The sequence below is a fragment of the Rousettus aegyptiacus genome, unplaced genomic scaffold (assembly GCF_014176215.1).
Source record: "Rousettus aegyptiacus isolate mRouAeg1 unplaced genomic scaffold, mRouAeg1.p scaffold_m13_p_10, whole genome shotgun sequence".
Classification (NCBI taxonomy): domain Eukaryota; kingdom Metazoa; phylum Chordata; class Mammalia; order Chiroptera; family Pteropodidae; genus Rousettus; species Rousettus aegyptiacus.
This window is the reverse complement of record NW_023416285.1, coordinates 98864650-98889432: the sequence shown is the minus strand read 5'-3', so window position 1 is coordinate 98889432 and position 24783 is coordinate 98864650. Positions and strand designations below refer to the sequence as shown.

At 57.9% G+C, this 24783-nt stretch overlaps 1 protein-coding gene across 1 annotated transcript in view; it reads right to left on the bottom strand.

Moving 5' to 3' along the window:
* The window catches only part of ADARB2 (adenosine deaminase RNA specific B2 (inactive)), a 190643-nt gene extending 166067 nt beyond the window's left edge, over nt 1-24576 (bottom strand). Inside the window, exon 1 of the mRNA XM_036226693.1 lies at nt 24320-24576. Within this exon, the coding sequence (XP_036082586.1) occupies nt 24320-24419 (100 nt within the window). The 5' untranslated portion in view covers nt 24420-24576. The remainder of the gene's footprint in view (nt 1-24319) is intronic.
* Nucleotides 24577-24783: the final 207 nt, after the last annotated feature.

Below are 24783 nucleotides of genomic sequence, written 5' to 3'. Positions count from 1 at the left end.
GGGCTGCGTCGCTGCATTCCCTGCGCACGGCCGTCTGCTCGGGTGACGCTTCGCGGGGCGCCGTCGCTCGAACCCCACTCCTTCCTGCGCCGGAGGCCACGGCCCGGCTCACTGGACGGTCACACGGAGAAGCGACGACAGCACACGCCTTCGCAGGGCGCCCGATCGGGCCCCCACGGGGCCAGCGCCACACACAGCGGGCCCCCTGACGTCACACGCACGCGCCCTCTCCCCACACGCCCAGGTCAGGGCGCGGCGCTCACGGCGGCAGCTTTAGGGTTCCTCCTATTTCACTCAGTAGGTACCAGAATTATTTCCATCAGGACCAACACTGTTTCTGGAGACAGGCTCGTCCCCAGGCCCCTCCTCAGCCCCCTCCCCAGACCCCTCCCCAGGCTCGTCCCCAGGCTCCTCCCCAGCCCCCTCCCCAGACCCCTCCCCAGGCCCCTCCCCAGACCCCTCCCCAGGCCCCTCCCCAGGCCCCTCCCCAGACCCCTCCCCAGACCCCTCCCCAGGCCCCTCCCCAGATCCCTCCCCAGACCCCTCCCCAGACCCCTCCCCAGACCCCTCCCCAGGCTCCTCCCCAGACCCCTCCCCAGGCCCCTCCCAGATCCCTCCCCAGACCCCTCCCCAGGCCCCTCCCCAGATCCCTCCCCAGCCCCCTCCCCAGACCCCTCCCCAGACCCCTCCCCAGGCTCCTCCCCAGACCCCTCCCCAGGCCCCTCCCCAGACCCCTCCCCAGACCCCTCCCCAGGCCCCTCCCCAGGCCCCTCCCCAGACCCCTCCCCAGACCCCTCCCCGGTCCGGATTCTGACAGGCTGCAGCTCAGCCCTCCCAGCCCCATCGGCTGCGACCTGCCCACACAACTGGAATCCTCAGTGATCCCGCATTCTGGAATCTTCTTTCTGTGAACGCCTGCATTACCCAGCGAGGCCTCGTTTTATTCTCAAACCTGAGGCTCGTCGGCCCTCGGGGTGCTCCGCACACCCACATGTTTTCATGTCATCGTTTTGACCCAGTTTCATAATACAGTTTACTTCAGGCTTCAAAACGCTCAGATTTGGGATGCGAACTTTATTCCTTTGTGAAAACGGTGTCCGCGCTGCTCCGCGAGCTCGTCCTGTTAGATGGAGACAGAGGCTCAGGCCGCATCTCTCCTTCGGGGGCAGGACGGAGCCAGTGAGCATGGGGGCGGCAGGCTGGTCCTTAGAGTCCCAGCGAGAGCTCGTCCCCTCCTTCACTCACAAACGACACAGGCATTCAGCTCAGACGGCCGTGACGCTGAGGCCCGGGACGGAAGCTCTGGTTTCCACCACAGCATGGAAGTCAGGCCGTGCCCCGGGCCACTGTCCCTGGGACCGGCCTGCACGGGGTGAGGGGAGGGGTGGGGTCCTCGGACTTGGCCACCCAAGTCCTCATTGCCCAGTGCACTGAAGCCGAAGACTTGGGGCTCTCTAGCAAGAGCGACACATGGGAAGGGACATGGGACACGGGGTGGGACCTGCTCCAGCCGGGCTGCTGCGCGGCGCTCACTCCCTTGGGCCCCTGGGGTTTCCGTGTCTCGATGCACAGATTCTAATTTAACTGCCCCTCGCCCGGGGCCCTGCACGAAGGAAGGTGACAGAAACTCAGCAAAGCCCTGTGTGCTTCCAGCACAGTGAGCCAATGACGGGCGAAGAGAACGGGACTTGGGCAGCGCAAGCCGCACCACTGGGGGGCAGTGTCCCCGGAGCGGACACCCAGCCGGGCTGGTCTGGAAGGCAGTTTCCCGCTCGGACGGTGGGACGCTGTGTTCACGTGCGCGGCAGGTGGCGCCACCAGCCAGCCCGCGGCGTGGGCGTCGGGATGCGGTCTCGCCTTCCCCGCTCAGCCCGGCGGCGGCGAGGCAAACGCGGGGGTCAAGACCCAGCCGCTCGAGTCCCAGCCCGAAATGTGAGAGCCGAGCCGCAATGCCCCAAAGCCCGTGGCTCCCCGAGCTTCCGGACGGATTGCCGCAGCGCCCCGGGGGGCGATTTGCATAGAAGGAGGCGCCGCATGCGCGCAGACGCACCCAGACTGATGAGGGCGCCGCAGGCCAGCCACCCTGTGACGGCATCGCCACAGCCAGGGGACAGGGGGCAGGCACGCCCCTCACCTCCGGGCGCCCCGCATGCCCTGGCCGTGTGCGTGCGTGCGGGCGGAGGGTAGGGACACCAATGAGCGCGCACCTCCTGCCGACTCAGGCGCACGGAGCGTGTGGGCAGCTCCGGGCTCCGGGTTGCCGGAGGCCCCTGCGGCTACTCGTCAGGCCCGGGGACCGCGCGGCCGAGCCGCCCCCAGGCCGCACCCCGGCCCCGACGGCGGGGCCGACCCTGCTGCTCCCAGTGCGACTGTTCCAGAAGCCCTCGTACGAGCGGATCACGGAGCACTCGTCCCGCTCCAGGCTTGTCCACTTAGCACCGTGTCCTCCCCGCCCGCCTGCGCTGCCGAACGCGGCGGGATTTCTTTTAATTTTTTAAGGCTGAATGATATTAGAGCTCATTCCGGGACACGGGTCACTTCCGTTTCTCGGTTACTGATCCATGCTGCGGTGACCACAGGAGCGCAGACCTCTGAGGGACCACGGCTCCACTTGGTGTGGACGTACATGCACCCCGAAGGGGGCTCGCTAACATGCTCAGCGGCGAGAGGCTGCCAGCCGCCCCCCCCAAGACCCAGCACGTGGCGAGGCCGCCGGCTCTCACCGCTGCTATTTGACGTAGTACTGGAAGTCCTAGCCAGATAAGTTAGGGGGAAAAAAGAAAAAGAGAAGAAAAAAAATAATAGAAGTCTAAATCAGAAAGGAAGAAGATGATTTATAGTTGCAGATACTAAGATCTTATATTCAGAAAACCCTAAGGACTTCACAAAAATTGTTGTACATAATAAATGAATTCAGTAAACTTGTAGGACAGAAATTCAACACAAAAAATCAGTTGCATCTCTACACATGAACACCAAACCATCTGAAAAGCAAATTAACAAAAGAATCTTGTTTGCTATAACATCAAAAAGAATAAAATATTTAGAAAGGAACTTAAGCAAGGAAGAGAAAGAAGTGTACGCTGGCAACTACAAATCGCTGATGAAAAAATTACAGGAGATCTGAGCAAATGGAAGGATGTCCGATGTTCATGGATAGGAATAATGTCATTAGAATGACCGCACCACCCAAAGCGATCCACGGATGCAGTGCCGTCTCGCTGAAAATCTCAAAAGCACTTTTAATAGAAGTGAAAAAACAATCCTAAAATGCACGTAGAACTGCAAAGACCCCGAATAGTGAAATAAATTTTGAGAAAAATAAACAAGGCTGGTGGGATCACATTTCCAGATTTTAAAATATATTACAAAGCTGCAGTAGTTCAAGCAGCACTGCGCGGGCATAAAGACCGACGTAGAGGCAGACGGGACAGGGTGGGGGGCCCGCGAAGAAGCCCACGTGCGCCGGGTCGACTGAGCCCTGACAGAGGTGCGAAGACCATGCAACTGGAGAAGGAAGTCCTCCACCAACGATGTTGCGAACGCTAGATGCTCACATAAAAATGAGTGAAACTGGACCTTTATTTATGAAAAAAGCGCAGGCTACAAATGTAAAAATGAACAAGCAGGCTACACAAAACTAAAAGGCTTCTGCACAGCAAACAACCAACAAAACTGAAAAGGTAGCCTGCAGAATGGAAGAAAATATTTGCAAACCGGACATCTGAGGAGAGCTTAATTTCCAAAAAACATATAAAGAACTCCTACGATTCAGTAGCAATAAACAAATGACCTGATTGTAAAAGGGCGCTAAGGACCTGAACAGACATTTCTTTAAAGACGACGTACACATGACCAGCGGGTCCCCGGGGAGGTGCTCGCCCTCACCCATTAGCAAGAAACGTGAACCGAAACCGCAGAGAGAGGTCACCCCAACCTGTCCGAATGGCGCTTTATAAAGAAACCCAAACAACAAGTACCGGCCACTACGTGGAGACAGGGGACCTCCTCGTGCGCTATGGCAACAGCACGCAGGGCCCCCAAATCGCTTGACTTTTTAAGAGGAGCCATGAGCCTGAGAGGCGGTCAGGCGTCGTGGGAGAAGTGCAGGTTTACGGCCTCTTTGCCACGTTCTCTGTCATCTCAGGACCAGAGAGGGAACTGTCGCTTCGTGCAGTTCCTGTGCAGGTTCATCGAGACAGTCTGCTGTCTTGGTGAACCCCGTCGGCAGCCGGCAGACGCTGAGGCATGGCCTCTCTCTCCCTTCGAGTCACTTGTGAAATCTGCCGGTGGGTCTGAGAGCCGCAGCGAGGGTGACCTGGCACCGGGGCATCTGGGCGTGGCTGGGGGGCATGGCCAGCAGGGCGAGCATGGCCGTGACAGGGGCTGCAGGAGGGAGGGGAGGGGAGGGGAGGGGAGGGGAGGGGAGGGGAGGGCGTCAGCGCGCAGCACAGGACGCGACATCGGAGCCTGAGGGGCACCGTCACCCTCCACCGCCCGCACCAGAGACGCTTGCACGGGGTGGCCGTCCATAGAGGTCCTTGTGCCTGGGCCACAGCTGCAGACTGGAGACCTGCTTGAACCCACGTCCAGGTGTATTAATCCGTGTCCCGAGGTGACAGTCGAGACTTCCTACAAACCGCCACAACACACCAGCCAAGAGCAGCTCATTAACGAAAGAGATTGCTCTGACGAGAGGCGGAGCGCCCTTGCCAGGACGGGAACGACAGCGTTTAGCCAGGTCACACTGGACACGTCGTCCCACGCCCTGCGGCGCGCACTCCGTCCAAACGGGAGGAGTCCGCCCCTCCCGCCGCGGACCCGCTGCCAGGCGCCCAGCCTCGCTGGTCACGGCCCTTGCTGGGAGCCGAACCCTAGCGGGATGAGACGAGCCCGCTGACGACGGGGGTGGGGGGTTGAGGAGGTGGGGGTGGAGGGTGGGACGAGCCCGCTGACGACGGAGGTGGGGGTTTGAGGAGGTGGGGGTGGGGGGGAGGACGAGCCCGCTGACCACGTGGCACCGCGCTGCTCAGCCCGTCTTTCCTCTTAGCCCTTCTTCACGCGGTGGGACAGACGTCTGGTCTGAAGGAGGCCGCACTGCGTTTCGTTAGAGGAAGCGACTTAGTGCCGAGCTGGGGACACAGGCTGGAGGGGGGGAGGGAGATTCCGAGGGCCTCCGAGGACAGGAGGAGAGACGGGGCTCCGCGAGGCGCCGACCGCGTGCGCCAGGGCGCGCGCGCCCGGCCGGACAGAGGTGGCCGTGGGCAGCCACCTTCCCTTCGCCTGGGCCACCCGGCTGTGTCCCTGAGACACTTCAGCCCGGATTTGTCTTTCCTCACTGAACTTTAAGCAGAATTTCAAGTGCCAAGTCTCCGAAGCCAAGTGGGGCTATTAAGAGATAATTACTAATTATGCTAATTTGAGAGGGAGCTGCCTTTTCCTTCCCCGGTCATTTCGCCAGCGGCTCTCCTGAGAGCTGGCCCCTCCAAGTGCTAAGCGCCTCCCGCCCTCCTGCCCGGTGCGGGGACAGCTCGCGCGGGACCTGTACGCCCGGCCGGGGAGGGCGCCTCGTCCTCGGCCGCAGGCCGTCCCGGGCTGTGCCCTCGCCACCCACGGACACTGGCTTCCGTTGGTGCCGGGCCGACGTCCACCGCCCTCCCCACCCCGACTGGGGACGCCGTGTACCCCGCCTCCCAGAGGCCCCCCCACAGGCCCGAGCGTCCGAGCCCCGCTGGCGGGTGGCGTGGGGCACAGCCCGGGGCACGGGGGTCGTGGGTCATGGTCACCCTCTCCCGGAAAGGTGCTGATTGGAGGGGGAGCAAACGGGGAGCTCGTGGGCCTGACGCTGACCGCGAGGACACGCATCCGAGCCTGGCGCACGCGCATATGGGGTTCGCGCCCTCCGCGCGCGTGGCGGCGCACGGGGCGGGGTGCCGAGTCCGCCCGGCCGCAGCCGGAGCGAGGGGACGCGTGTCTGCGAAGCCACTCACGTCCCCGCGGCTTCTGCCGCTGCTCGGAAGTCTGTCCTTGCAAACTCCCCGGGAGCATCCGGCCCGTTGCCCCTGGGGAGGGTGCTGAGTCCCGCAGTCGCCAGGACCTGGGCCGGGCCTGGCGGGGTCCCCTGGAGACCCGGGCTCCTGCCCTGCTGCCCGCGCCACGCCTGCCTGGCCCCGCTGCCCGGCCTCTCCGGGGGAAGGTGACTTTGCCAATTTCAGTGTGGGAGACCAAGGACCAACTCAGCGTCTCATGCGGGGTGGGGGACAAGCTCCGTGGCGCCCAAACCAGCCATGCGAGGCGCCCAGGGGCGGTGTGAGGCCCCTGCTGTGAGCAGCCAGAGGACCCCGGCCCCGGCGTGACCGGTGCTGCGGCTGGCGCGGCTGCGGACACACAGCGGGGACCCGGCCTTGCGGACACACAGCGGGGACCCGGCCTTGCTGGTCCTCCCCATCCCGCCGCGGCCCGCCCAGAGCGCGTGTCACGGGCCTGGCGCCTGGAGACGTTCACAGCCCCCGACCAGCTGTGCGACCTCAGGCAACTGCCTCCCTGTCTCCGAAACTCGGTTTTGTCCTACAGTTCAGGTTCCAGTAAATGGGGCTCCTGGAACTGCAGAGCGGCGCCCTGTCTTCACGAGCCGGATGGAAGGCGTCCTGTCCGTCTGTCCACACGGTGGCTTCGCCTTTGCGCAGAGCAGAGCGGTGCGGTCACACGCTTCCGGTCACCCCGGGGGCTGCTGACTCGTCACCGCCGCCCAGAGTCAGCACAGCTCCGAGCTGTGTGGTCACGCTCCGGGACACCTGATGAGAAATTCCGACGTGGACACAGCCCCTGGTTTTATCTACTCAATGCGACACTGCTGTTGGCTTTTGGATTTCGGGGGTTCTCAAACCGCCCGTTACTTTTGTTGCTCAACACATACCCGTGAAAAAAAAAATAAAGAAGGTTTCAGATTACGTCTGTCTGCCTGGGAGCCACAAGGAAAGTCCGTGAAACGGTCATGTTATAAGCCATGTGTAAAACAGGTGTTTAAGATTCATGCTCCTGAGTTCCTCCAGACGGACGTCCAGGACAGCCCTAGGGACGACCATTTCCTGTCTAGAACGGACCCTTTGCACAGCTCTGGGCCAGCACAGGGCCTCAGAGCTGCTGCTTTATAGAAAGTGGCCATTTTCCATGCAGAAATGGAACTGTTTTTCATCTCGTAAAAATCAATACCTTCGGAAACAATTCACACAGCTCCCATGCGGGCAAAAATGACGTATGCCTGGTGGACTCTGTCCTGTACCCAGGTAAGAAGCTGCAGGTGTATTTTGCTCCTCGTTCCTTCTTTTCTTTGCGTATGCTCTGCCCGAGGAAACAGGTGTGCAGACGCGCTTGGTGCAAACACGCGGTCCCCGTGTGGAGGTCTGGGGGTGGCCTGCGGCATGGGACTTCAGGGCACCGAAGGCTCCCCGTCACCCTTTCCAGAGAGCTCTCTGTGGGTCCCGGGCTGACGACCGAACCCACTGCCCCTGTGACTGCACTGGGAAAGAGCTGTTTCCCCACAGTCGGCTGCACACCGCTGCAGGAGAAGCGTGCTCCAGACCCCGCGGGGAGCGGAAAGGCGAGTCACGCTCCGTGTCCTTGTCGAGCTAGTTCTCAGTGTCCTATATTTACTTGCTTCCACAAGGAAGCAGAGGGAACTAAGTTGGGGACACAATAGGCAGGTGCCATGAAAAGATTACAACACAGTTCGAATCGGGGTCTGAGGCTCGAGCAACCAGGGACGTCCGCGAGGTGCTTTCTCGGGTCCGAAGGGTTTGCAGACCGAGCTCTTTCTTTTGCTCGAGGAGGCACCATGTGACTTTGACTTAGAAACGTCCCGTTGCTTAATGAAAATGCTTGACCAGAATTGGCGGGGTGATCTGGTATAGGAAGGCTAGGAGGAGGAAGGCTCTTCTTTGGGCTAGCATGGTAGTTTAAAGAAAATAAAAATTTAAGCAGATTCTATATAAAATTGGGGGCCAGGCCTTGAAGGTACTGCAGGTCGGTGTCCCCGGACGTGGCCAACGCAGGCTGAGCTGTCGCGGACATCGCGCAGCGCTGCGGCAAGCAGGCGTGAGCGTCTCCGGCCGGGAGCTGCGGGAGCAGCGGGCGACCGAGGCTCAGCTCCTCGCGGCTGACCGCTCGTCCGTCTCGCTTGCTGAACACCAAAGCCAGAAGCGCCCCCGTCCGTCAGCGCCTGCGGCCCGCACGGAGCCCCCACGCCCCTGGTCCCGCGGCACCCGCCTCACGCCGCCGCGGTCTGCGCAGGCATTGGAGACCCACAAGTGTGCCCTCACGCTCCGTCCTCAGCCGGGAAAACTAGGGCTGGCCCCGACCCACCCCTTGGGGTTTGACTCTCCACAACCTGAACCAGCGTTTATTCCACTGGACACACACCCTCCCGCCACGGGGAGGCTCACGGCTCCCTTCACGGCTCCGACCCAGCCGCGCCAGCCCGAAGGGTGACCGTGACCTCCTTCAGCCGCCGGCGTGGACGTTAGAGCCGGCTTCGCCTGGACAGCCCATCAGAACCGGCTACTTAAAAACCAGACGCTTCACTGAAACCTTAATGAGGTTCTTTTATAACCATAATATCCAATTAGTTACATCTGCTCTCATATTTTCCTGAGTCAAATTACCTAATTTTTTCTTCCTATGGTTTGACATCTGGTTTTATTGCTTTTATTAGGACAAAAGGAGTCTAAGTTATCATGTTTTACTTTTGCCGTGGCTGCCGGGAAGCTCAGCACTTTAATGCTCAGTTGTCATACCATCTCCCAAAGTTTCCATTCAGTCTGCAGGTATATTTTCACTTGCAAAGGTTCACTGTACCCATGTCTTTCGTGATAATTATATAATATTCTTTTTGAAAGCAAGAAGAGTTTAAGAATAAAATAGAAGCCAATAAATGCATTTTCATGTCTCTTTTACTGTATGACTAGATTTTGATTAACTGATTGAGAAAGTTTCTGGGTTATTCCCTAACACGTGTAATAATGTAACTCTTTTTTAAATGTTGGATGAAAATGGAGCCCAGCGATCCAGGAGATGCAGTTGAGTAATGTGCAAGTGTCACGATGCGGAAATCGCGGGATGGGAGCAAACAGCTTAGCTGGTGGTGACTCAGCCAGTGACCCCGCGTCTGCCTCCCAACGGGCCGTGTTCCACTTTTGCCTTGTCCTATTATTTTTGAAAAGAAACCCACAGGCCGGTTCCCATTCATAAGCAGTTCAAACCAAACCCGTTCGCTTTAGGCAAAAGGAGCATCTCTTCAAGTACAGAGCGGAAGAGGCTGGGGCGCTGGGGAGAGGCGGAGGCGCTCTGGAAGGTTCCAGAGCTGTCAGGCGGGGGGGGGGGGGCACCCACCGCTGCCCTGCCCTGTACCCCGCAGCTGGGCCAGCGGTTTGATGACAGGAGCCCTGGCTCATTTCCCTTCCTGGGCTCTGGGCACAGGCCAACGGCCACGCCGGTCACTTACATGATGAACAGAAGACAGGAAACAACCCTGAATCTGATGGCCGTCTGCCCAATGTGGCGGGCGACAGTAATAAAGGTGTCGAACAGTCTAAGAAATGACCGTTCTCAGGAAGAAAATAGAAGTTTTAGAAAAATGCAAAACCGTAATAGGTGACTCTAGAGCAGTGGTCCCCAACCTTTGTGGCCCTAGGGCCCGGCACTCCTGTGAGCATCTGTGGAGCTCGGCCCGCCCGCCTGCCACTCCCCGCCTGCCCTGCGGCCGGGTCCTGACTAACGCCAACCGGGACCCGTCTGCAGCCCGCGGCATCGGGGACCTCTGCCCTAAGCGGGTTCTGTGGTGACGGACCCAGCGAGAAGTTCAGGGACACTCCGTTATTTGGGCCTTTCCCAAACTTCACCCCGTGGGGTGCTCGGGTCGAGCGGCAGGTCAGTGTATGGCCCCCCAGGTTGTTAGAGGCTGAAGTGAGTGGGGCGACTCCGGGTGCCCTGGGCGCTATCAGCATGCACCGGGCTCTGGAAGTCTTGTAGTGAAAGGATTTGTTAAGTTTGCATAAATTGAAACACCCCAAACTTAAAAACAACCAAAGAACCACCAAACGCAGCCTGCGTGTCGCTCAGGGCTGGACCTGGTAATTCTGCGTCACTGTCTCATGGAGAAGGGACGTGGCAGGTTCCACGCCCGAATCTCTGAGCGTGTGTCCCTTACAGCTCCCGAGGGTCTGCGGTGTGGATGTTTCCGCAAGTCGCCAGTCACGTGTAAGACGCCGAGAAAGCAGCCCCGAAGCAGCGCACCTCGGGTCCCAGTAACGGGGGTCCCGCACCCGCACACAGGGGCGGGGGGCGCGTGACGCGGGCAGCACGCCCGCTTCCCCCGCGTGGGCCCCTCCGTCTGCACGCAGGGCGGGCGGCGTCTACACTGCACGGGGCCTGCCGAGCCGCGCGGTCCCGGCCTCTGCCCGCATGTGCTCGGTGCCTGCGTTTGCGGCCGAGGTGTAGGTTTTGCATTTGGAAAATGTGGACTCCTCCGTTGTTTGCTGGCACAGACTGGCCTCATTTCTCAGCGACTGGGGACATAAATGGCGTCAGCGGGGACGCTGGTGGGGCTGCCGCGTGGCGGCTGGAGCCCGCGTCGGGCTGCGGGGGGTGCGACCAGGCGGCTCCGGGCCCTGAGGGGGCCAAACGGCTGGCGCCTGCACCCCGCGTGGGGCCTGCTCGCTGGGCCGGCAGCTTTGGCTTTCCGCCCACTCTGCGACCAGCCTTGGTGGTGGCCGCGGGCTGTCCCAGCGTGGACGCGGACTAAGGGCCGGCTGCAGGCAGAGGTCAGGAGCACGCAGAAAACATTTTTAAAATCACGCGCATGTGGTAGCTCATGAGACCTAAAAGCCATCACGAGGGGACACCAGGCCACGTGCGCACGGACACCCAGGCCCAGAGCGGAGGCGGTCCCGAAGGGGCTCCGCGTTCCGGGTGAGGCGCCACCGACGCCGTTTCGGTTGCGCGTTGCGGGGTCCCCGGCTGTGTGACTGCGCACATCGGGGTGCTGAACGGAGGGAAACGGGGCGTCACCGCTGACGGACCCCGCCACGCCCTCCCTGGGCGCGCGGTCGCCCTTGCTGACTGATGAATGGCTGCGGGAGGCTGGACGGGTCCCCGTCCAGCAGGGCTGGGGGCGGCAGCTCGCGCGACGGCGAAGGGGAGGGGCCTGGACGGCGCGTCTGCCGCTCCTGCCGAGACCCGCCGTGCGCCTGCGCCGCCGGGCAGCGCGCGCTCGGAACGGACGGCGCTGGTCGCCAAGTCGCCACGCGGTTCCAGGTGCGCACTGCTTCCCCCTCAGCCGGGCGACGCTGCACGTCGCCCACTCGACCTCCCCACCGCTCGGATGAAAATCATTCCACAAACACGGGGCCACCGGAAAACGTCGTAAGGAACGCAATGATCGCCACTACACGCACAATCGGGGCCGTCTGAGTGACGCGCGGGAGACTGAGGCTCGCGACCTGGATCGCAAACGCGAGCGTTTTGGCTCCCCCAGCTTGGAGGGGCCTCCGCAGAAACGCTGGCCAGCTCAGTGACTGACTCATTGTTATTCGACTTGCGTGAAGAATCACAGTCACTTAAAAACAATGAGGCAACAAAGAGAAGAAAACGAAGCAAAATATTGCGAGAGGTGAAAGTTTACCGTGTGTTTTAAAACCAAACAAATGTTAATGATGATATAAAAGAATTCAGGAGGAACGAGTATTAAAAACAAGCTTTAAAAACATAAGCTTATTATCAGAATATTTTCCAAATTTACCGATGCGTTCTCCATCTGGAAAGATTACAGTTCTGCCAAGTGCCTGGCCGGCTGTTTCCACACTCGTAACGGGGCGTGCAAAGGCACACAACCGCACTCACACTCACGCTCGTGCTTCGAGTCCCTCAGATTAGGGACCCGCGTCTACCGTGAGCAGCAGGGGGTGGCATCTGTGCCAGTGAAGAGTGCCGGGCGCGGCTCTCCCACCAGCGGGGAGTTCACGAAAGCCCACGCAGGCCGGGCACGTGGGCTGCCAGGCGCCGCCGAGCCCCACGCGTGACGCACAGAGTGCTCCCCACATGGGCAGGCTGTGGCCGGCGCCCTTCGCCTTCTGTGGGGACCTGCCGTGGGGTCGCACGCTGACCCGCCCTCGGCTCCCCCCGTGTCCCAGAGTGACTGGGAGGGGTCTAAACAAATCCGCTCGGCCCACTCGCTCTCTGAGGTCAGTGGCATGAGGGACCCTGCCACTCTCATTTCTGGACATAAGGGGTCGGGATTCACTGGCCTGTTATAAACAACACATCACTGGCATTCGGTGTCACCGGCAATCAGCGACTTGCTTGCAAAGAACCCAGAAACCCTACCTGTCGGTGTGACGTGTGACGGTTCCACAGTGCGGACTCTGGACGGAGCCCGTGCCTGCAAGGCGTGGCTGCCCGCACTCCAGCCGCCGCTGCCCCGGGCTCCAGCCGGCGCACAGGGTCTCCTCATGAGGGCCTCATTGCTTAGCTACGCTGTGCTAAAGTTGACACTTCCAGGGTCATCAGCATACGGTGAGTTCAGATGTCCTGTTTGACTTCTCTCCCCAAATTCATTTCTGTAATCTACTTTTCATCCGTTTGCTCAGTGAATTTAAAACAGAACCTACATGTTTACCTGTGACTTCAACTTGATTTTGACTTTGTATCGCCAGTAGAGAGCCTGGACCGGTTTAATCTGGGAAATTGGAAGATTAAACTTATCGTTTATGCATGAAAGTGGATGAAAAATTAGTCTGTACACAAACACACAGACGCACGCACAAGGTTGCATGGAATGTTTTCACGTCAAGTCCAGATGCACGGCAGCGAGAAAAGTGCATTTAAATCTGAAGAGAACACTTTACAATATTCAAACTCAGTCCCAGGGTTGTACTGAATGAGTAACAGGTTTTATTTTCATTGCAGAATATTAACTAATCTGAGTATCACGCCAAACCGTGTGCTCAGTGCAGACTGACCCCTCTGCGTGTGGCGCTGCGCACGTTGGCGCCGTGCAGGTGTGGCACGCAGACTGCCTTTTCTTCTACTTGTCTTCGAAGAGACAGAATTTAAGTTTTCCTCACCTCCAATCTTAATTTATAGCAGCCCTTAAATATCTCTACTGTGCGTGACAATTAATATTTGTCTTGCGGTTCGCCACACGTATTGCGCAGAAAACTGAAAAATGAAGATGTCGAGTGAGTTGGTTCAATAATCCAAGGTTTCCTCTAACTTTTGGGTCAGGAAGTAGGGTCACGGACGCTGCTTGAGCAAATGCAAGCACGGCGCACATGCATGTACAAACGTGTGCGCGCGTGTGTGTGTGTACACCTCTGCGTGCCCCTGCACCAGCATGCACGCACACGGCACACCGCACACGGCACACGTGCACGGAGACGTGCTGAGCCGCTTGCAGCACCCGGCACCCGACCCCCCGGGAGCGGGGAGCCCCGCGCGCCGCACGAGCCGCTCCACCTACGGGCTCCGCGTCCCAGCTTCTCGGCCAGGCGCCGGGCCGGGCAGTGGCGGTGTGCGCTCTGCCCGGAGGTGCCCGCCCCGCATCCGCACACCCTCCCCACGTGCCCCTCTCCTCGGGAAGATCTTCCTGTGCTGCGGGCCACGCCCATGGCAGCAGCGCCTGCGTGAAGACGGGAGGCTGGGGCCAGGCTCCGGCTCTCCCGCCACCGAGTGTCTCTGGGAGGAGGGCCGATGACCCAGCAGGCTGCCTGCATTTTCCAGAAACGTCTCTAAAGGTGACAATGTCCGTGCTTTCGTGTCCATTGTGGGCTGAGTCGTGTCCCCCGCCCCCCGCCCTTCCCAATCCATACACTGAAGCCCCAACCCCGGGACCGCAGAACACGACTGCGTTTGGAGGCGGGGCCTCTAAAGAGGCGAGGAAGGTAAAAAGGGGTCGCCGGGCGGCCCCGATCCTGTATGACCGCCGTCCTTACAAAGAGATGAGGACGCGGAACCGGAGGGAGGGACAGCCGTCCGCTCGCCGAGGAGGGGCCTGCAGGGGGCACCGGCTGCCTGCGCCGGGCCTGGGCCTCTGCCTCTGGCTCGCAACACGACAAATGCCCACTGTGTTCGGGCGCCCGGGCCGACTGGTACCGTCTGCGTAGACCTTTTGGCATAGTTAACTCGTATTAACAGGTACGAAAGCCCCTCCTACTCTAAAAGTTAGCTTAAACGTTCATTAATAGGTCAGCTCAATACAACAGACATATTGCTATTGAGTGTGTGGAGGTAGGTATGTGTACGTACGCGCACGGATGTGTACGGGAAACGAACATATCACACAGCCTCGTAACGCAAGGACCGCGGATTTTACGGGCGAGCCAAGGGCGCACCGAGGAGCCCGGGGAGCGGCGCGGCGAGTGCGCCCTGCTCCCGCTGCGGCCCGCTGGGGCCCCGTGGTCGCCGGGCCGCACGCGACAGCGAGAGGAGCTGGCCGGACACGCCGAGCGGGCCGGGCGTCCAGCGGTGTCCGGTGGACGGTGCCGCGCAATGTCCTGCTTGTTTTCTCTGCGTCGGCGCTGGGGCGAGTTTCCGATGCGATGGGAGTGGTCAGTCCTTCCCGGAAACGGTCAGTCCTTCCCCGGCGCGTGGCCACGCCCACCGCACCGCGGCGGCCAGTCACGGGTCCCACAGGACTCGCCGTGGTCCAGGCGGCACTCGGGGGACACCAAGGGACAGCTCCGGAGGGAAGGCTCCCGCTTCCGGGGCAGGACACGACGTGACGTTCGCCTGTTTGCAGACGCGGGTGGTCTATGATGTCAGCGCTGAGACCCTGACCCACGGAAGTGACACTGCGCGGCGGGAAGGCACTGTCGGCCACGGTGGGGAGCAAACACCCTGCCGGGTCGGCCGAGCAGCGCTGGAGGGAGAGGCCGGATGAGTGGGGAGCAAAGGCGGCTTCCTGCACCACACGAGTCAGGACACAGCGGTTTTCCGGCGAGGAGGTGCTGACGCCGAGGTCCTGCTCCTGCTCAGAGAACCTGCGAATCACCACACAGACCCCTGTAGATGGCGAGGTCGCATTCGAGGCACCGGACGGCTTTATTTTATCGACTCGCAGGTTCATTGCTTCCCTGATGAGCCTGGAAGCGCCCCAGGTATCACCGGAGAGAAGCGACGAGGCCCAGCAGTGCACCCGGCGTCGCTGCCGCCCCAGGGAGCGGCCGGCGAGCCACATGCACCGCGGGACCTGGAATCCCAGTGCCGCCTGCTCCACTCTGCGGCCCGACGAACGTGCAGGAGCGAGAGACCGCGACAGAGGGCGACAGAGGGCGAGGGACCGTTCCAGCCGTCTCACAGGCCGCCCTCGAGACCAGGAAATGAGGTACCTGCCTAGCAGCAGGCACGGACCGGCGATCCCCTCTCTCGCGAGGTGCGCGGCACTGGGCGGCCGGGGCGGCGGGGACGCCTGTGACCATTCAGTAGGACGGAGCTCTCCGTCCTGCTCTCCACGACCTCCAGGCCCGGAGGTGCTGCCCTTCGTGGCAGAGCCTGCCCAGCCGCACCGCCCGCCGGGCGCCGTGTGGGTGTCCTCCCCGGCCTCGGGCGGCCGCCGGTATCACACAGGCGCACGCCGTGCTCGTCCTCGGCAGTGAGGACAGAGCTGAATTTTTGTGAAGCAGGAAGCAAGATGGTGGCTAAGCCCCTGGGTGGTGCTGGACCTTTCTGGAAGGGTGATCTGCCACTGGTGACAGGTGTGGGGATTCAGGGACAGCTGTGCACCCATGAGGTGGGTGCCCATGCTGGAGGCTCAGGAGAGAGGCTGACAAGGACTCATCATGGCCAAGGTGGGGTTGGGGGGGCACCGGGCCCCAAGGGCTGCTCACGGAGCAGCGTCTGTGGGACGTGTCCGGGAATGAGGGTCACATGTCATCACCATGAACACCCAGGGCTGTGTGGCCAGCTGGGCAGACAGCGCACACGCCTTCAGAGCTCCCCACAGGGCTGGTGCGGGCCGTGTCCCCCCGCGGGCAGCAGAGCGGCCGGAGCCGTGCCAAGGGTGCCGGGCGCCCCTCTCCACGGCCATTTCCAGGGCCGTCGGCACCGTGTCACCCTGCTGCCAGCACGGCGGCCCACGGGAGCAGGAGCCCTACCAACGTGTGTGGCATGAGTGCACCCCCGCACGCTGGCCAGCGCCCTCACAGGCCCGTGCCTGCCGTACGACACATGGGAGTCTACAAAAACCACACACGCTGTTTTAATGACTTGAGCGCCATTCATTATCTGCACACAAAAGCCCAAAGTATCATGTAACTGTCCTCAAAAAAAAAATGTGGGCTAAAAAAACGCAAGTGATGACATAAAGTCTCACGTGGGTTCCATCTGTGCTTCGTGGCCGTGGGACGGTTGGAGTCACGCCTGCCATGCGCCGGAGCCACCGTCAGAGGGGACAGCCTCGCCTAGGTCAGTGTCTTTCACAGGCCGACAAAGCGTTTTCCCATCTCCCATCCTCGAGTTTTTTAAAAGCTACCATTTATTCTGCTATTTTACTTCTAGAGATGTGGTAATTATTTTTATTTTAAACTTGTTTCTTCTTCACATAGGAAAATAGCAGCACGGACTCATTTGAATTTTGAAAATTTCTTCTTGAACCACGTGTTTTGAATGTAAAAAGTCACTTTCTGCTAGAATTCTGTTAGAATCTGGTCATTTTCACACTTTAATGGTTAAAACACAGATAAAAAATCTTTATGTCCCTGGTTAGGTTAGGCCCTGTGTGTTTTCATTCACCTTAGGAAATAGTGGAAGGCGTGATTTTCAGTATTTTTTTGGCTCGTCACCCAAATTCACGAAACGGCCTTTTTAAAATTGTGCGTGCTGGACGGCGTGTGTGCATGTTTGATTTGGATCCCAGGGCAGAGCACAGCCTAGTGCACGGAGAGCGTGTGTCCCCTTTAAGGACACGTCTGTTTCCCCCGCCATGAGCCTAATGCGAGCGGAGCAGCTGCTGCAGACAGGGACGAGTGAGCCCAGCCGGAGTCGGGGTGCAGAGGAGGTCAAAATCTATTTTGCTGACGTTTCTGTCATGTTTATTAAATTGCACTTTTGCAAGAGCAATTAAACTTTTAGGAAATATTGCATTCATTTTAGGGAGAGCCAATCTGTGTACTTCCACGGATTGTGACTGGTAAAATCGTTTTTAAATCCGTCGCTGGGGTCCAGGGTGCGGGCTCCGATCCAGTTTACTACGGCCCCCGAGTCTTGCCTCGTAGAAGCGGCGCTGCCCCCGCTCTGTCTGCTTGTGGCCACAGGCAGGGTTTGACCCGGCGACGCTTCCCAGCAGTGACCGGCTCCTGGGAGCCGCTGCGCCCTGTTTCAGGAGCACGTTGAGAGGACATAAATTTGAGAGACCATGGAAGACATTGCAAAACGATGAGGCAGATCGCCCGTCTATCGGCTGCAGGAATCAGAGGTTTCGTTGCAAATAAATGAAGCGGCAAAGATTAATTAAATCCATAACCCCCTCCGCGGGGCCCTGGCCGGCACATTTAAAGGGGCGCTTCGCGCGGGATGCGCGCGCCCGCTGCGGGACCGCGAGGTGCGAGGCCCCCTCTGGGGTGTGGGGGCTCCCGAAGGGGGCCTTGCCGACCACCCCGAGCGCCGTGCCTGCCCCTCCCTGTCCAGATGGCGAAGCCGCAGCGGCAGCACGAGGCCTCGACGCCCCTTGTCATTAAGTTCTCTGCGGGCACCGTCGACATGCATTCGGGGCGCAGGCAACTGGATTTCAGCTAAAGGGAGTCGGGACCGACAGCAGAAACGAGCCCGGCCTCCGGCCGCCACTGCGGACTCCGCTCCCTAGCCCCTGGGAGAGTCTGGTCGTGGAGCGTGGGGACCCGGCTGGACTCTCGGCTGGAGGCGGCGCCGCCCGAGAGTGTCCGTGGGGGAGGGGTGCGGTGGCCCCACAGGCACGCGGGGTGAAGCCTCTGTGTGCACGGCGGCGCACACCAGCCGCCCAGCACTGCCGCGCCGGGCGCACACAGCCAACACGAGCTTTTAAAATTTCAGCTCCTAGGGATTCAAAACTCATCAGAGCTTTCACTTTAAACCCAAATGCTCTTTCGCATTGTTTATACAAATGCTCCATTTATAGGCACTATTTCTTAATCAAACATAAAAGCCTCTCTTTCATACGAATATAAAATTTATGTTACCCGTTTGCTATTTTTTGAGATTTCAAAACTGTTAACCTGGACTATTGGCAATTTCCATAATTTACGACAGAGGATAGTGAATTTGTATATCTGTGTATACGTGCATGTGTATTTTATCACAAAGATGACATTTACTAGCCACTTGGTTACCAAAAACCAGATGCTAATTGTATTCATTCCCCATCAATAAAGTAATAAAATGAAATTATTCTGCTGCCCTTCGTACTCAATACCTGTAACTGGGATAAAAGATGACCGAGTAGCGGGTGTGAACAGACCACGGGCGCTGCAACTAACTCTTTATTTGCAAATATTGATCATTACTCCGAAAAAAAAAAAATCTTCTGTCTTTGCGAGCGGCTACATTTATTTCGGGGAAAATTAAGACCCTTTAATAAGCAAACATATCCATCTCTAGGTTGCTAATTCTTTGACGTGTTTCCTGGGAAATGAAATTCACTCGCAAATTTGCAGGAGACGCAAGGCTTGGAGAGCTGCATCTGCTGCGATGTTGGTTAAACAAAGTCGGTCAAGAAATCGGCGCAAGGGCCCCGCCCCCAGACCTTTCGAATAAAATAAGCAAGTCAGTAAAAGTGCACTCGCTGAAGAGGGGTGTCCTGGAGCAAGGACAGGCGCACGCGAGAGCGCGCCCTTTAAAATGCCCACGCGCCCCTCCCCTTTCGTTTCCCAGGGGTGCCGGGGAGTGAGGCAGGTTGTCGCGTGACATGTGGGTGGAGAATGAAGCAGACTCCCCACCCTCCTTTCTAAAAGTAATGTCCCTTCCTCAGACAGGGGTCTGTTCTTAAACAAATTGCAACATAATATAATATATTAACAGCCAGGAATAAAACAGTTCTCTCTGCATAATCAAGTACTTAACGGCATGCGTTTCCATATTTTCGTGGAGGAAAAAACATTTAATTGAGAGGAGAGGGGTTAATTTAGGGTCGCGCTCGTTAGGGACCCTGGGAGGACGGCAGCGGGGTCCGCGCGGCACCTCAGGCTCCGCCTGGCCGCAGAGCCCTTTCTCGCAGCCCCCGAGCACGTGGTCGGTGCCGACACGCGGCAGTTTGAGCGCTCATGAGGGACACCTGTGCTCTTCCTACTCCACCCGTCACCTGCTGTTTTATTATTATTGTGTTTTAGTTATGAAATGGCTGTAATAAATGCTTTTCAAATCTTGCTGACCAAATGGAAGTTTATCCTTTTAGAAATCTTGTTTGCTAGTAAGCAACAGCCCACGTTACCGACGCGGTGCCCACTGAGGAGACGAAGGACAAAGGGGTAGAACTGGTTTTGGTTTTATGAGTGGCCCAAACCCGTCTGTATTCCGAAAACACTGACATTCACTTTCTAGCATTTTTGAAAAAGCAGCAGACAGATATAAAAACTGCTCAAAAGTCATGACTGTCTTTCCTGTGTGCATGTGCACACATACATGCACGACAAACACGGATGTGTACATGCGTGTGGTTTTTGAGCTGGACGTCGCATGCTTTCTGGGCATAAATTATATTCTCATCCCTCAAAAGAGACAGGCGCAATTTCCTAATTCTGCGTTTCCTCCTCACATGGTGCTTTTCTGGGGCAGAACTCCCGCAATAACTGAATCACCACTGTTCAGACATGGGTACATGAATCTCCTATTTTTATTCTAAATTCAAGTTCACTGATCATATCTAATGCTCTCGAAGTGATCTCAGGTCACTGCTATTACACGGGTCACCAGGAACCAGAGGAGTAATGCGACTTCCACGAAGAGAAAGAAGAGACCCTGCACGGTTAGACGGCGACCATCGGGTCAGCCAGTTTGAGCCCGTCGCCGCGTCCGGCCCTTCCCCCCGAGCTGTCAGAGGGTGGGCGCGGGGGCGAGGGGACCCGGCTGTGGTGCGGAGGCAGGACTTGGTGCGCGCTGGCTGGCATCACGGGCGACAGGGAGCCACACGCTTCTCTGCCCTCGTCCTTAACACAGTCTCGCGGTCCCATTACCTTTTCGCGGTGCTTTCTCTCACAATAAGCCTGCGCCTGCCGCGCCTCTGCCCGTTCTGCTCCTTCCGCCAACTTGTCACGTGCATTCCCCAGCGACCAGCGCCGGCCGGCTGTCCCACCTCCCCGGGACTCCGAACTCTCCCGGAGAGAGCCGCGCCCCAGGCTGGTGCTCCCAAAATTTATCTTCAGTTTTCTAAAATTCTGTGAGCACCCTGGAGCAATATCTCAGTGTCAAGAATTAACTTATTTTGCTGGCAAATGCCTCAAAAAAAAAAAAAAAGAGAGAGAGAGAAAGAAAGAAAGAAAAAAAAAGAAAAGAAAGAAAGGAAAGAAAGAACAGAAAAAAGAGAAGCGACGTGCGGTGTCTGAGTTCACTTAGATCGACTTAAAAACGACGGTTCCGCAGCGTCTCAGACAGCTCCCCTCCCTGGTGCTGGCGACCGACGCTCGGCACTCCACGCCCCGGCCTCCCGCACGCCGCCGGCAGCCGCTGGCTTTGTCTCCGTCCCCGGCCGGCTCCTACCACGTTTGCATCAGGCTGGCAACTCTTTCGGGTGAAACTTGAATCATTTTACGCATTGTCCACGCTAATGGATCAAATGTTAAAAACACATTTTATTTACAAAATGCCTGTCTTGCCATTGCATAGCTTCTTTTAGGAAAACCACACTCGTGACAGAGAGAACAACACTTACACGAAGCAGAACGTATGTACCGTTTTAATAATGAAAACTGCACCTGCGAAATCCCTCACACACATTGCCCCGAATGCGTCCAGTGGTCTGGAGATCAACAGATCAGATTTGAATGTTGTATCTTGATGTACTACACTATTTTAATGAGTATTGCCTCTTAATCAGCCTGCTAGAGCTCATAGTGATTAAAAAAAACCTTAAACCTTTATTTCTGCTGTTTTGGGTCAAAGCATATGCCTTTGACGATGCCCAGGGCACTCTGATCTAAGTACATGGCAGGTTTGGTGGGGCATGACCCACCCGGGCTGTGGCTGGCTTAAAGAACAGCGTCCGAGGGACGAGCCGTGGGCGCCCAGGGAGGCCAGGCGGCAGTGGAGTCTGCAAACCAGCAGCGTCTCCTCACTCAAAGTCTCCGAGCGAAACGGCAGCCGAATCAGCGGACGGGTCCCTCACACGTTACACGGACCACGAGCAGACAGTCCCTGACCACACACGTGAAGATCGGACGGCTTCCCTGTGCTACTCACGGTGTTTTTAACTGCCTGTTTTTCTCCCCTGCAAAAGCCAGAGCTTGGCACTTCTCCTTTGTACAGAAAATGTAAATCGTTCATCAATAATGTCTAATAGCAAGTCCCAACTAAAAATGTCATGCAGAAAAGTGCAAAAATGGAACAGCACCAGATCCTGGTAGGGAGGGGACCGGCTTGGCGGTGGATGAGGCTCACACTGAACGTCTTCTCCAAAGTTTACCTGAGAGAGAAACGCAGGCTCTGGCTACTCGAGAAGCTGTTTTCATTTTTTAATTTTTATTTTTAAATATTATACTACTGCCTGTGTGCTGTGGTGACTCTAAAGAGTACCTAGGACAGGCAAAGATTTCACATCCGAGGCTGTGACTCACATTTATTAATAATGGAAGTATTACATCAACTCCATACTTAAGTCATAGCTATAGAGTTTTTATTTTAGAGCCTGCAGATGGTTTTGACAATAAAAAGTGGAATGAAAAAATCATACCAAAGCCACCTCTGGAGCACGCATGCACAAAGCTGACGGCGGCTCGCAGCACTGGGGACCCAGAAGTTACGACTCCTGCCCGTCACCACAGATGGAAAACTAAGCGTCCCTGGCAGAAAGGTTATCGTCTGTTTTAGCTCATATGAAAGAGCCCTTGGCACCGTCTCACAGTCAGGGGCTTCTGTCAGTGGTAAATAGAGTCTGACTAAAATTCCTTAACAACCGGCAACACACACCTAGATTTTAAACTGTGGCAAATGTGGACTTATAGTATTACATCAGCTTAAAGGCTGAGGCTATTCTATTCAATTACTGTTATGATTCAAGAATATCAGGATGTAAGTTAAATTCACCATTGTCCTGGTAGAAGGCAAAAAGAAAAAAGAAAAAAAGAAAAAAAAAAGGAAGAGAAAACGAAAAAGAAAAAAGTGCCTCCCCCACCCCAAAAACCCTGAGCAGCTGTCATCACTAGGAATTATGCATCAACTGATGCATTCCCAGGAAAACGTAACTGATGACTTAACGTGTCCCATAATTGCTATGTTTTCTTTTAAGTTGATCTCACATTTACACTGTTAGCTTTTCCAGAAAAAGTGAATGTTTAGCAGTTTGATTTGCCTGTCTTCCCAAGCTAGCGGCAGCCGCCACAGGAAATTTCACTCCCAGCCCCCGGCATCTCCGCATAATAGAAATTGGTATGTCACCCTGATTACTGTTTCTCACTTGTTTTGGGCTATGAAAATTAAGATACTTGGTATATCCAAAATTACCGAGGTGTAGCAATTTTTCATATAGAAATTTTATTGGGAATTGTTATAGTTAAATTTATAGCAATGAAGTCTTCCTTCAGATTTCTTGCTTTTCTTTCTCAAATTGAACGCTTTCTGAACTAGCATGACTGATATTTAAAAGTAAGAAAAATGAATTTGGAGCAAGGCACCAATGTCCATCAGTTTATATTGTATTTCTAGAGACTGCTTTTCTGTGCAGCGTCACTCTATACCCTTTGATTTTTAATATTTAAACAGACCGAACACAAATACCAAGAAACGCGGACGCCTCGAGTACACCGGATCGTCGGCTTTCCCCTCTTCTAGAAGTTACTCTCGTCATTCAATTCTGTGATTTTTCGCGATGTTGATGTCACTTTTTGTTCGTTATTTTTGGAAGACATGAACAGATCTGTCTCAAGATGAACATCCCAGATAACGAAGTGAGCAGCCGGCTACGAGCCCAGAGTTAAACTAGAAACCTGCGGGGTTCAGACACCAAAGGCTGTGACACCTGTCCAGGCACCTGTCCCTTGGCTCCCAGAGTCCTGACTGCCATCCTAACGGATGACTGATACACTGGCATTTACAGCTTCAGGCCGTCTGGCTAATTTCTATGGTCGGAAGGAGCTGAGAAGGGCTGCAAGGCAGCTTGGCAGCAGTTAGGGAAAGGGGAGGCACGAACTTGTCATCGCCGCCGGGAAGGGGAGACCTGGGGGGAGGATGTGCAGCCTCAGCCCTACCTCGGGGCGCGCCCGCGTGGGAAAACTGGAAGACCTGGTCACTTCGAAAGTGCCTCTCCCAATGTTCTTTCCGGCTCCCTCTCCGCTTCCTGAAAGAAGCCGACACCTCTGGAGCCGCGAGAACCACACTTTGCCCTGCAGACTCACCCGGGGAGCCGTCTGGAGCCCCGCGGGGCAGAGCGGGCAGCCCGGACTCCGGCGTCGCAGCTCGGTGCCTGGGGGCGCCGTGCCCCAGCCCCCGTGGAGGCCCCGGGCTGGGCTGGGCGTGCTAACTTCAGGGATGTGACAGCCCGGAACGTCAGCGCCCAGGCAGCGACACGGCAGCGTGTCCGCAGCAACCTGTCACGGCGCTCTCCGCTCTGCTCTGCCGTCCCCCGCACTAACGGGCTGTAATCCGCTTCCTCGGGCCACGTCTTAATTTCTGCCCGCTCCCCGCGGACGAGCCTGTGCTCGCGGCCGGTTCCCATGTTTACAAAACAACAGGAACCACGCTCAGTACGAACTGCCAGCCCGTTTGCGGAGGCGGCTGCGGGGGGCTGCCCGCCCCTTCCTCCCGTGCAGCGTGGACGGGGAGCTGGCACGGGTCTCACCCCTCGTTTTCAGGGGCGCCGTGCGCTAACGCTGCCTCGGCGAGGGTCAGAGGCGGCGGGGGGAGCGACCCGAGGGAAGCGACCTCCAGCCCGAGTCCATCCGTCCCCCGCTCGCCTGCCGCGAGCTGCCGCTCTGCCGAGCCGCCGCTCTGTGCACAAGCCCCGGCCACTGACGAGGGGATCCGAACTCCGAAGACTCCCTGTCTCCCGCAGGGACGCCCCGCCGCACCCCAGCGGGAAGCCGCGGGAAGCGGGCGAAGCCCGCGGGCCGGAGAGAGTTGGCGGGAGGCGCGCGCGCGCCCGGGTCCTTACCTTTCCTCTTCGACCTCCGCCTCCGGCGCCTCTTAGACTTGCATCGGAGCTGACCGCCCGGCCCTCCGGACCCTCTGCTGGTCCCCAACACCGATGCCATGGCCGAGACTCGGGGGGCCAGGACGGGAAGCCTTCCTCACCGGTCCCGCCGTGCCCGCTCGCGCCGCCGCCGCCGCCGCTCAGCGCCTCCGCTCCTGCGAACGCGAGCCGGCTCACTTTTGAGGACCGAGCACTCCCGCGGTCCCCTCCCTCCTTGCTCCTCCGATTGTCCTGCCACTGGTTTCCCGCTGCGCTGCGAGCCTGCGGTCCGCGCCCGGGGCCAGCGCTGCGCTCCGCCGCCGGGCGCGCGCCGGGTCGGGCTGCCCCGCGGTCCCGGCGCGGGCTCCGCTCCCGCGGCCTCTCCTGCTCCGGGCTCCGAACGCAGGGCTTCTACTTTGGCACCTCTGCTAGTTGTTGGGCTCCGG